The 13,153-nt window shown below is 42.5% G+C and overlaps 1 protein-coding gene across 1 annotated transcript in view; it reads left to right on the top strand.

Annotated features, from left to right (window-relative positions):
• The window catches only part of LOC124065663 (protein bicaudal C homolog 1-like), a 54,860-nt gene that overhangs the window by 20,660 nt on the left and 21,047 nt on the right, over positions 1-13,153 (top strand). The window contains exons 3-6 of the mRNA XM_046401263.1: positions 4,254-4,323; positions 8,685-8,764; positions 10,023-10,181; positions 11,420-11,473. Coding sequence (XP_046257219.1) covers positions 4,254-4,323; positions 8,685-8,764; positions 10,023-10,181; positions 11,420-11,473 — 363 coding nt within the window. The remainder of the gene's footprint in view (positions 1-4,253; positions 4,324-8,684; positions 8,765-10,022; positions 10,182-11,419; positions 11,474-13,153) is intronic.

The following is a 13,153-nucleotide window of genomic DNA, read 5'->3' on the forward strand; positions in this document are numbered from 1 at the left end:
GGCAACTTGAGAAAAACTTAAGACTGTCAGGATGAAATATTCAGTTGGCATGAAATCATGAGATGTTGAAATAAATGGGTCAGTAAGTAAACAATTTTTTGTGTTTATCATGCAGCTTAAGTAAGTTTAAAATGACCTGTAGTCTTCACGCATTTCAACAGTAGAATGTCTGCAGAAACGCCCTCTTTGTAATGTGTGTTGTATTTCATATCCATGCATATGTTAGCCCTGAGGCGTAATGGGCCTTTGGCTGCAAGATAGGACTCAGTCATGGCTGTCGAGACTCGTGGGGAAGGTTCAGTCCCTTGAGTCAGTCCTTTTACCCTGCTTGCAGACTCTTGACACCCCCAAACCAGCCCTCTGTGTCCCTCTCAAACACACACACACACACACACACACACTCCAGCTGAATCAACAGCTGCACCATCACAGTGTAGCCCAGGAAACATACTTCTGCCATGTTGATTACTGCAGTTTTTGTACGTACACACATACAGATGTACACGCTCAGTCACGTGTGTTGAACACATGTGGTCTCTCTCAGGACATCTGAGCCTTAATGATATCCTGTTTGATTTTACGTAAAGCTCTGCACACGTCTGCATATGCCAGCTGCAAACCCCTAAGAACCAATCATCATGTCAAGGTTGCGCCGTGAAGCCGATCAGAACCCTCGTCGTTTGTTATTCATTTCAGAAAGGGTGGGGTGGCAGAGAAGAAAAGGTGGAAAGCTAAATGTGTAGGTAACTTAATTTGTGAAAATATCTTGAACCATTTGAGAGGTATTTGCTAGCTCCTTCATAAAAATAAACACCAGCCACCCTTTAAAATGGTGTGTGGTCTGTCAGAAATCAGTCCCATCTGCAGGACGCTGCCAAAAACAGCAACGCTGGACAGGAAACAGACCTCTGTGAACAAGGCCCTTTAGAGAGAAAAAGTTGATGAGGCATACGACGTATAGTTTGAGAATTTTAGCAAAGTATAGTGGAAGTTACTTCTGATATGGTGCTACTTTGTAAGTGTACTTTGTGTATGGTGCTTTCTCTTTGTAAATTAGCGCTTTTAATGAGTTTTATATGGAAGCTGCAATCACACACTTGCCTTTGTGTTGCTAGTGTAATTTCAACAGCCTCTGAAGGGCTTTTGACACTGCATAGCCATGGGCTAAGAGCTGACCCCAGACAACTTAACCCCTCTTCACATTAACCCGGGGTGACCCTAAGTTGATGGCTGTTCACTCAGTTCACACTCCACTTCTACCAGTCATGGATTAAAAGCCGTCGGAACACGCAACTAATGTTTACATACAAGAAAGATGTGTGACCGCTCTTGTTTACATTAGCCCTGTTTCACGTGACACCTTTTAGCAGTGTGTTTAGGTAGTTTTCAGAGGATAGCCCTGCAAACTCTGGGCTAAACCTGCTCTGAAGCAAGTCCAGCAAGACCTAATCTAAATTGTGAGCCCAGTCTGGAATGTGCCAGTTTTGTGCCAGTGTGAAAACTTTTCTAGCCTGGAGCTAACAGCTCCATTAGCCCGAGGTTAAGATGGTCCTGTGTACTCTGAAAAGCCGTAGTCTGAGAGGTGGCGACAGTGTTGTATTTCCCATTGAAAGCTTTGTTGACATAATCCAGACACATCTGACATTGCTGCAGGAGATTGATTTTAAGAACAAAAGCCAAAAAATGAAAATGTTAGAGGGGAAAGTTGAAGGAGTTTCTTCTTCCCACTGGGAGCAGAACGTCCCTTAATGTTGCTGTGATACACCCAACTGTTGTTGTGAGTATGTGACTTCAGTTAATTGAGAAAAAGTTTGCATTTAGCTACCGGGTATTGATGATTTATATTCCTTTCTCACATAGACCAGATGACGGAAGGAGGGTGTCTTGTTGTAGATTAGAGCTGCTTGTGCCTCAGGCTCATATGAAACTCAGTAACTCAAAACTCATCAGAGTTTGGTTTCAGGCTGATTTTATGTGGTGTAAAACCATTTTGAGTGAATAGACTGATAATGTTTTTGCAGAGAAGAGGTACGGGAAAGTTTCCAGTAGGAGGACATTAATGAACGATCATTAACATGCCATACACTAAACTGAAAGTGTTTGCAGCTCAGTGACTTTGATGAGAAGTGAAAAACAATTCCTTAGAAAAATAGTTAAGTGAGATCATCTTAAAGAAATTCTTTTGTTTACATTGCACAAAATGATACTAAAATTCCTTCTCGTTCTGTGATTCATTCAGTGCAAACTAGACATAAACATAGCCGACAAGTAGGAGAAATCATGAGAATGACTGGAAGAGTGTTTCTCTGCTATTAGATGAATAATGAGAATGCCTAAAGTTATGCAACTTGGACCAAGAGCTTGAGAAGGAAGAACACACTTTGGTTGTGCATATGTGCTTTGTAGTGATTTTATTGGCCTCCAGTAATCTGTTAAATTAGTTATTTTTAATTATTTTTTTGTAGAATTGCACGAAAGAATGTACAGACTTTCATGGAAGGAGTTTTCAGTTTTTTGCTGTGAATTTACAACAGACATCTTCAAACTGACATCTTCCTATGATAATTTAAATGGTGCTTCATAAAGGCTGCTTCAAGTTTCTGAGGTTTTTCTTATCTTGGTTTGCTAGTAGCAGAATAATGGCCTAGAGACCTCATTCTGTTGCCCGTCTAGGCTCTGCATCTTTGTGTGTGATTATTGGATGTTGTAGAAAATCAGCAAGGCTTGAAAGGGCTCCCATTCAACCATCGTGGACTCTCGAGCATATAGCTCCAGAGTGAAGAGAGGCACACATCAGACCTTTCAAAGCCCTCTCTCTCTCTCTCTCTTACAGGTGCGTGAGACTGGCAGTGGATAAGTTGTCAGAATTCATTGTAAAAGATGCCAAACAGACCATGCTACTTCCAGAGGAGCATATGGAGGAATTTAAGCACTTCCCTTTACGATCAATGCACCGGTTCCTCCTGAGAATACAGACTGTAGTTCTTATCATTTGGCAAGGAAAAAAACGGCAGATATAATTTGAAACCGTATGTAAAATAACGAAGACCATAACAGCGCTAATCAGCTGAACATGTAATCTTCATTGGGCGCTCTTAATGCACACACTCTCCCATTACAGTTGTAATTCGTGGCTCGTTGCTTAATGCACTTGACCACCAAGGAGCATTAAGTGCTGCTCATGTAATGGCTTGAAGCAGTCCTTGGGTGCTTGATCACATGGCTGAAACTTTGAGAAATTCATATCTTATCCACCCCGAAGACACAAACCCCCGGAAAGTATTAAAACAAACAAAAGACCGCATGATCTTTGCGAAAACAAGGGTAGTGCAAATCAAGGACAGGGCCATTATGAGAGAGCATGTCAGATTCTCAGCTTTTGGAAGGTTTGACAGTTTTTCCCCCTTGTTTTTTGTCTTAACATCTGCCGCTTGTCATGGCAGGCAGGTCTCAGGGGGTTCGTTTGTGGGTTGGTGGAAAACCAGGCAAGGTGAGAGCTTCCTCATGGTTGAAAAGAGGAGAATGAGGTTAGGTAATAGTTTTCCCCTGACTGAAACACTGACAGCATTTTGACCAGCTCTCTCTTCTCTTGTGCTGCCAGAAGTTGGCCTTTTTTCACATCGATACACATGCTCCTGGTTTACGATGACTAGACTTGTCAAAGCGCTCTTGCATAGATTATTGTTGGCATTTTTCACGTGTACCCAAGCCAAGTGTACTCAATGTTTTCTGTCTTTTTTTTTTGTTCTTGTCTTTTTTGGCGGTGTTGCGGCGGGAGGGTTTGGGTGTTGAGCAGAAACGAAGCAATGCCTGGAAACATCATATAAGCTTATATCACCAGACATGTTTAAACTGGACCCAGCTCCTCTCAATTCCCTGGTCTCCATAACCTATAAAGAGGATTGTTTCAGCCATTTTATTTCGTGCAAGGTTGCTGGCTGCTAATACCTCATTCCATATGTCCTTTAAAATCTGCAAAATGAATGTTTTGTTACTGCAGGAGAAGCACTGGGGAGCTGTCCACACTTCAAGCTCAGGCAAAGCCTCGTTAAGACACGCAAAAATTGATATAAACAATTGATGTGAACAATGTGAGGTAGAGTGTGCTGCTAACAAACTATATAATCGTCATTGTCAAGATTGAAGAGTGAAAACTGTATTCTGATTGTTTGTTTTTGTCCACCAACACACAGTATCTGCAAATTATGATATCTGCGATAAACTAGTGTCAACCCTCCTTCACTCTGTTCCAGATCATGGATGAGACCCAAACGCAGATAGCCTGGCCATCCAAACTGAAAATCGGAGCCAAGTCCAAAAAAGGTGACTATTTTGTTCTGTTCCTTTTAATCAGATTATTATGTTATTCTAATTATGCTATGCATTCTTATGTATTGTTTCCATTGTTTTACCTTGTGTGACTTTGGTGGACCTGCAGAATGTGTGAATGTGATTTCAAGTAATGCCATGCGTCAAAGTCCATAAGCTTAAGTCGATAATTTTCATATCTGTCCTTAAACATTATTTCAGTGCATTTCACTACACCTAACAGAAACACAATGCATCCACACATTTTCTAAGATCTGTAGCAACAAAACTAACGTCTAAATTTAATGTGTGTGTCTTGTGTGACAACATAGTTGTGTTAGCTGTCCATCTAAAACCGGTTAATGATTATGAGTCAGTGGTGTTTGAACCAGAATTATGTTCTCATGAAATTCACTGGCCTCAGACACATGAGAGGTAAACATTTCAAGGCTGCACTTGGGTTCATTATTAAACAAAAGTTAATTGTGAAATTTGACAAGATGAAAGCTTGCATGTTTTCTGTTCCCAATAATCCGGTACATCCATCTGCAATGAGGAATTTGTGATTTTGCTGTGGAGGCGGAGGGGTGGGAGTCTCATGTATTGAAGCTAATGCATTTATTGGCCAAGTTGCTCCAGCCCTCTGTTACCAATAAAACATTATCACGGTTATTTAAAGCTCTTCCGGGAGGGGGTGAGACGGGGTCTGAGGGGAGCAGGGTAAGGAGTATCTGTAGCTGTGCCCACTTTGTTGTCCTTAGGGGAATTGCCATTCCTTCAAGCCAGATGTGAAATCCAGTGACATTATGTAACTTCCTCGCTCAGTCTGTACAGAAAATAGTTGATAGGGTTACATCAGAATCTTTAACATTCCCCCCCCCTGGATGCTTAATCAACTGTAAATTTTGGCAATCCATTCACATACGCAAGCATCCATTCTTCTAGTATGAGTTCATTCACAAAACTTCCCTTCAAAACCACCTGGTAATGATGTTCTGTGTATAAATTGAGGATATTTAAAATTCCGACTGATGATTTGTAGCCTGGCAGATTTTTTTTTTCTTTTTTTTAAATCCTGTGTTGCGTAAAGCCAGAAGAGCAGAGGGGGAAGAATGATTCCCACTTGGTTATCTTCTTAGCAAATGTATTTGTGTGTGTTTCAACAACCTGAAGTCATGGGAACAAAGTGAGGGTAAAAGAAGGGGGAAGATGATTAGTTAGAGAATATTCTACTCAGGCTGAAACCTGCTGTGTGATGACTGAAGATGCAACGTATGCTGGTAAAAAATACGTCACAGGACGCACGTTCAGGAAAGTTACTTGAGACAATGATCAGCATTCCTTTCAACCCTCATCACTCTTTCATTGGATGTGCAAAGCATTGTGAAGCTCACTTGCTCTCCGCTCAAAGTAGCTGATGATGTGGTTGTTGTTGCTAGTGCAGATTATTTTGTTATCCTGATCTGAAATCGTGCTCCATTAGTTTGCCTTGTTTTCCTGGAATTTTGCTTTAGCGTTGTCTTTTATGTGGAGTCTGGAATCAGTTACGCTCGACAGGATAGCTGCAGATGTGGTGCGAGGATTTGTATGTTTGTAACCTCTCCCCACACAGGACAACGCTCCATCAAAATGTCAGCTCTTCCATTTCGTTCATCACCTGCAGCTAGCCATCCCTGCCACCTGCATACGTGTGATAAGACCAGTTGTTAGCCTGAGGAGGCAAGCCGTGATCAGCAAACTGTTGGTGATTTAATACAGTGACGTGCCCTATCACTCACGCGTTGGATTGACCTGCAACTTTGGAAATGTGCAACAGAAAGGCCAAAACCATGTGATTTTTCTAATGTTTTTGTACTATTACATTAAACCTCAACTATTTTGATGATAATTTAATTTAATTATTTTTTAATATAAAATGTCCTAATTCTCTGATTTCTCTGTCTCAGATGTTATATCATCATGTATTATCATATTTTCCCCTGTCCTTAGTCCTCTGTGACACTCAATTGAATGTGTTCAACTCGTGGACAAAATGAGACGTACGAGGACATCACCTTGAGCTTTGGAATTAATCGATTAACATTTGTCACTATTTTCTAACATTTTATGGACCAAACAACTAAGCAGTTAATCGAGAGAATGAGCGACATTTAATCAATAATGAAAATAACGGCCAATCGCAGCCCTTTACTGCTGCTCCTTGTCAGTTGTCTGCATCAACATTTCCGCAGATGTTTTGAATGGGGAAAGGCCGAGCCAAAAGGACTTAATTCCCTTTATTTGTGTGGTATTTTTGAATGTAGTCCTCAGCTGGAAAAATGCTTTGGCTTTGCCAGTACAGAGCTCAGGGTCAAAAGGTTTCTTCTCTGACAAGTGGAGCTGTGTGAAATCTGTGTGACTGAAAACACTTTTAGCAGCTGCAAGTCTTCTCTTCTTTTTTGTTTGCTTTTCTGAGTGTTGTGTGTGTGCCAAATTAAGACTTAAGGTGTCCATTTTTTATTCCGCAATCAGTCGTCAAAAAAGAGCACACAGCACAGTCCATTTCAAGAATGCGGGGGTGTTCTACATCGTGACTGCAACACTCGTTTAGACTGGCTAATGTTTGCCAGATGTGCTGTTCAGCTTAGACACTGGAAGAACCCTACTCCCTCTACTGGGCATAGTGGGTACCACAGGAGGAAGAGGAGGGATTTCTATTTTTCACAGCAACAGCTGTATGATGGGAAACTTTCCTGGAACCAGTGCTGGGACTGTGATAGGTCTCTGACCACTCTGTCTGCTCTTTCTCCTTTTGTTTTCCTGTCTCTCACAGCTTTGTTTTTGTTTACCTCCAACCCCACAAGCCTTTTAAGGGCTGTCGTTTCTCTCTCCTTGATCTACTAGCATCTCTTGTCATGTGTGTCAAGCTCGTCTGACCCTTGTGACAGTAACAAAATCAGTGCTTCTTTGCTGGCACCTTATGGTTCCCATAGTTCCCAGGGCACACTGAACAGTGAGACAAACCTCCTTCAGATACATCAAAAAAGCTAAACGAAACAGAATTCTTCATTCTAGCCAACCCTTGTTCTGCTGCGACCTAAAGAAAACTGGGATTATGTGTTTTCTTTGTATTTTGCTGCCCCATGGAGAGCATCTTGGTTTGGCTTTTGTAAGTTAATGCTGGTAGATCATTATCCTCAAAAACACTCTGTAAATAAGGAACTCCCCTTGTCATCACAGAAAATGTTCTGACCATCTTTTCTCTTGGTGATCCTGTTTCTGCGCGGATTCTTCACTCCCGGGCTTCTTGACAGTCTAAACACGTGTCCCTGGGGTTGTCCGAGGTCCTAAAGTCTAAAAGGTCACTAAATCTGATTCAGTAGATCCTGTCTGAAGGCTTCGCTGTAAAGCTGAGATTCTGTAAGTTTGTGTGTGGGGAGGGGTATTCCTGGAAGGAGGCTTACTCGACTTCCTGCTGGTCAGTACAGTTAACACAGGGCCGACGGGCCGTGTGTGTGTGTATGGTACATGCGTGTGCACATTTGAATTTGTGTGCATGCGTTCATGTGTTTAAACATTCGCGTTCTCCAGGGGTCCCGCACGCGGCCGAGCCAGATGTAGACCTACCCAGCACTACACAGACACGAGCATTAGCTTTGAATGGTTGAGGTATGCAGTGTTTGGTTATTTTAACTGAAGTATTTCGAGCCTGAGGAGGTCCCTGTGCGCAAAGTTTACTCAAGCTATTACTTGCGCAACCTCCAGACTGTTAACAAAAAATGTGTTGCGGGGTTGTTTGTAGTCAAATCTTAAGGAGACATCATTTGTTCTGTGTGTATCAGCTGTTAAAGAGCACACACACACACACACACGCTGAATCATTTGCAACAAAATCTTTGTGAAAGACACTGAAAAATGAGTGCTGGTATATTTTTGCAGCGACTGAATGACAGAATGAGGTTCAGGAAAATGAGCTGATAAGCATCACATGACTGTCCTCTCGCGAGGCTAAATTGCAGCAGAACAGTTCTCTTCAATCCACGCTGTTTCTGTAGGCTCCACTGACTAATGGCTTTGCTGAATATAATTCAACAGAGCTGCCCCCCACTCCACCACCACCTCCATGCCCGTGCGGTGTGGTCGCTTGCCGAGTCAAATGAGACCCGGCAGATATCAAAGCTGCAATTACTGTTGCAGAACTGTTCTCTGACGCGCTGTAATTTGTTGACAAATGCAGACTGCTGTGTCATGTTTAATTAAATGGGTTTAACTTGTGTCCCACTCTTGCATTTTGTCTCTGTCCTTTTTCAGCGCTGACTCACTCGCTCGCACATTAAACACATGCTCTTCCTCTTCCACTTTTAATGTTTCCCTTTTTGCTATTACCCCCCCTGCAGATCCACACATCAAGGTGTGCGGGAAGAGGGAGAACGTGAGGGAAGCCAAAGACAGAATCATGTCTGTCCTTGACACAAAGGTACTGTATCACAGTGAAGGTGAAGATTTTTCTGTTCTGTGTCTCTCTTCAGTTGGACCAAACAGTATTTCACCTCTGCTCCCTTGCTGTCCAAGTGACAGATTGCGCTCAGCAGTGTGGCGCAACTTGGCACTAATTTCACCAGATAATCACAGACTTGCCGTCGATTCCAGTGTGTGCATTGCAGGCTTCATCGCCATGGCAACGTGAGAAATCACGTACCTGGACGGTTGCACTGCAGCACCCCCTGGGGGCAGGCAATCATCCATGCACCGTGAACAGCCACACGCAAAAAGAGCAATACGTGACTGGCTTAGTTTGTAGCATTTCGTATGGTTTTGTCACGCCAATACACCATTTTAGTCTGGCAGGCACAGCAGAACTATGTGATAATTTGATTCTTTTTTTTTATGTGCTGCATATTTTGATGTTCATTTTTCCTCTTCTGAGTAACTGCAGCATGTGATAGTGTTTAACAGAAATTGTAAATTTTTGGTCTTGTGACTGTTTCAGTGGAATAAAAGGAAAGCAGATGCTCAGTGAAGTAGACGGGCGGTAACCAGAGAGTGCAGGCTTATTCACTACAAAATGTTACAAAGCCGTAAAAGCAGACACGTTTGATTTGATCGGTGATGATGGTGATAAAGTGAGTTTGATTGTCTGTGTCAACTGTCATGCTTCAGGTATACTGTTGACTGCACTGTACTAGATGGCTTCATCACCTACCAGTCACTTGGGGAAGACTGTTAAAGCTGCAGTATTTTCCACAGTGCAACTTGTAATGAGTGAAGTGGAAATTTACTTTATAAAGTTTAAAGGGACAGTTTACCCCGAAATCCAAAATGTTGTACCTTTTACCAGTACTGCTATTCATAAATCTAGATTGTTTTGCTGCGAGTTAGCAGCTTTTGGAGTTATCGGTCATAGACGTGTCTACCTTCTCTCAAATGCAATGGAACTAGATGACACTCACGGTGCTCAAAAGCGCCACAAAAAATACAATTCAGAAACTCAACGTTAGCGTCTCTTTCCAAAAATCACGACATTAATGTTGAGGTTTTTTTTTTTAAATGTATTTACCGGACGCTTTGAGCAGTTCCATCTAGTTAAATTATATTTGAGAGAAGGCAGACATCTCTACAGCCAATGTTTCCAAAACTCATCAGCTCACACTAAAACAATCTAGTTGGATAAATGGCACTGCAGTTACAAGGAAATTCATCATTTCACCCCAAGCCTCTTGTTCTGTGCTCATTAGAGTAACAGGGTAACTCTGAAGATGGATGTCTCCCACACGGAGCACTCCCACGTTATTGGCAAAGGTGGCAACAACATCAAGAGGGTGATGGAGGAGACGGGGTGCCACATCCATTTCCCGGACTCCAACAGGAACAACCAGGCAGAGAAAAGCAACCAGGTTTGTGTGGCTACAGCACAGATTTACACTGACGGTGGGTGGAGCGAGCTGCTTACTGCCGGCTCATCAAAGAGTTTTTCCCCCATCAGATATTTTGCTTTAATCTGTCGAACCACAGCAGCACTACACCACGATTGTGTTAGGAGTCTGAGTGTATGTGGTTCTGCTGCCTTGAGTGTTTACTGTCAAGTAGGTTAGGTTGTTAGGTTTAAGGTTCCAAACTGGTTGCAGAGAGCTGACCCACTGTTTTAATAGGCAAACCCAGAGTGAGAATTCAGCTGTATTTCTGTGGTTTGTCTGTATTATGGTTTACTGTTAAACTTGTATCTTGATTGTATCTCATAGACTGTTCGGCTCCATACCATCTTGCTCTAATAATGCACATATCGGCTCCTTTTAGGTCCAAAACCCCTTAAGCTGTTGTTTTTTTGAGGGGTTTTTTTTTAACTTGTGCGGTGGTGTCGATAAGCAAATTTAGCTAACTGTGAAAATCGGTGAACTGACTGATGTTCTCTGGACCTCAGGTTGTGATTTGAGCACACTTCAGCAGGGCAGATATTTGCTGCCATGGTGCTTAACAGTGGCTTTCATTTTGAAAACATCCTGCTACACGTGTGTGTGTGTGTGTGTGTGTGTGTGTGTACACATATGTGTTTTGTTGCTGTGGAAGTAATGGGGGACAGAGATGAACCAGACTGACCTGCTTTGTCATTGCTTGATTGTTTCCTTTTTTAATAACAACCCCCAAACACTGTTTTTTATTTGTTCTGAAGCCATATTGCAGCACATCAGATCTTGATTTTGCTCCATGAATGCAAACAGTCTCCCATGAAAGAGGAGGAGAACGAGGAGAGGAGAAATATAATGAGACTATTTATCACATTTTTCATTTCTATGGAAATGAATTTAATCTGGCCTCACGTGTTTGTGGTTGTCCTAAAAGGTCAATTGCTCATGGAGGCCTTTTATCACAGTCATAGCCATGTCAAATTCATGGTAACTGTAATGATGTGGTTCAACAATATAAACCATTAACTGGAAATATGTCACAAAAAGGGATTATGCCTCAGTTTAGAGGAAGTCTTTAAACTTTTGCAGTTTTTATTATGTTTGTACAAGATTTTGCTTTCAACATTGCAATTAAATGCAACTGTATGCAATGAAGTGAACTATTGTTTGTCTTGAACTGGGTTAGAACTAGCTAACTGATTTACATGTTTCTATTTTATTGTGAACAGGTGTCCATTGCAGGGCAGCCAGGAGGGGTGGAGGCAGCTCGAGTAAAAATAAGGGTAAGTTGGACCTCGGCCACATTTGTCTTAAAGGAATACTCCAGCCAAACACTCATTCCCTACAGGCTTGTAAGTTTGTAGTTTTGACTTGGATGGAGCATGACGACTGTGTTCGGCTTGATTTTCTGACAGGTTGCAATTGATTTCGATACTGACCAATTTTTACAGCGGAAAAACTATCAGAGCACCTGCATATCAAATTCTTTAGCAAATATATGGTCGCTTCTGCCTCAGTTTTAGCACACATGACCCTGATGACCCCGTTCAGCTTGTGCATGTGGATTAGTTTTATGGGTCACAGTGCAGACAATTTCTGTGTGGAAGAGGGTGAGTTCAGTCAGATTGAACTTTGACAAATGAAATCAAGGGACTCTCCAGTGTCCTGCCAGTTCGAGAGCAGAGGTAGGACTGAGGTTCTGTTCTGTTCATTCTGTCATACTTTTATTTTGCAGCTCTTTTATATAATACAAACAGCAGAGAAGGAGGGATTCTGCTTGGCTGCAGTGAGTGCAAGGACAGTGACGAAGGTCAATTACAGGACAGCTTCTGATAAAACCCTGTCTAATTAACACATTTGTGGATTGCTGTTGTTAGCCTGGTCTGGCTGGTTACAACTCTACCCACACTATTTCCTCTTCCCCCTGCTTCAGGCCACGTGATGTAAGTAAACGCCCCTCAGAGTCTCCCGCTCTTCCATTTGTCACAACCACTCCATCCACGCTCAATTATTAGCGAACTAAACTGTCACCCTTCTCATGTGTTAGTCCTGTTGGTAGTTTGCTCACTGGCTCCCAGGTGCATCTCTATAAAGGGTTACTTCCTCAATAAACAAAACATCAGACTCAAGACAGCCAAGTTCCCTACATATTCCTACCAGTGGAAGAGCTCCAGGGTTACAGTAGGTAATTGGGAAACTGTACACTCCGGGCACAGTTTCAGCACTTCATCTAAGCCGCAAGCACCATTCCCAGACCACTTCCCTGGAGAAATTGTAAAACACAAGCATCATCCTGAGCCCCTTTGGCAACCCCAATTTCCAGCCCATTTCCAAGCCTCCTGTCCATCTTCAGTTTCAGTCTGACTGGAAACCCGACCTCCAGCCTCAGCTCTGTGGGCGGAGGACTATGATCATGTGAAGTGCTACATCCCTGAACCCTTTTCTGCATTTCAACACCGCAGCAATTGTCTACGCTGAACACATTCCTCCACTCTGGACTGACCAACACTAACAAGGCTGTGCGTGTGTGCATGTCAGAGTGACTGAGCGAGTGAAGTGTGTGTGATGGAGAAAGAGAGAGAGAGGAAGGAGAAGGTCATGCTGGATATTTGCCCAGTGTGTATTGGCAAATGTCGGCATGTATGCATATGCATACCTCTCCGTGCTTAATGGTTGTTTTCATAAGCAGTAAGCCGCAACCTCGTTTTTTTTGTTTTGGCTGGAAAAAAAAAAGAATAATCAAACCTAACTGTAGCAGTGCTGTACAGAGGGATTCATAACATAAGCTGTAGCGAACCACAAAGATTATTCTGGCCTCCAAAGAACACACAGTCAGCGGATGACGAGGGTGGATCAAAAGACAGGTTTCCCTCTCAGTCCACTTGGCTTCTTTCCTTAATGCTCTCCTCATTCCATCATACGCAAATACCTTTTATGCATTTCTGTTAAACAGTACATACTCG

The sequence above is a fragment of the Scatophagus argus genome, chromosome 10, assembly GCF_020382885.2.
Source record: "Scatophagus argus isolate fScaArg1 chromosome 10, fScaArg1.pri, whole genome shotgun sequence".
NCBI classification, from domain to species: domain Eukaryota; kingdom Metazoa; phylum Chordata; class Actinopteri; family Scatophagidae; genus Scatophagus; species Scatophagus argus.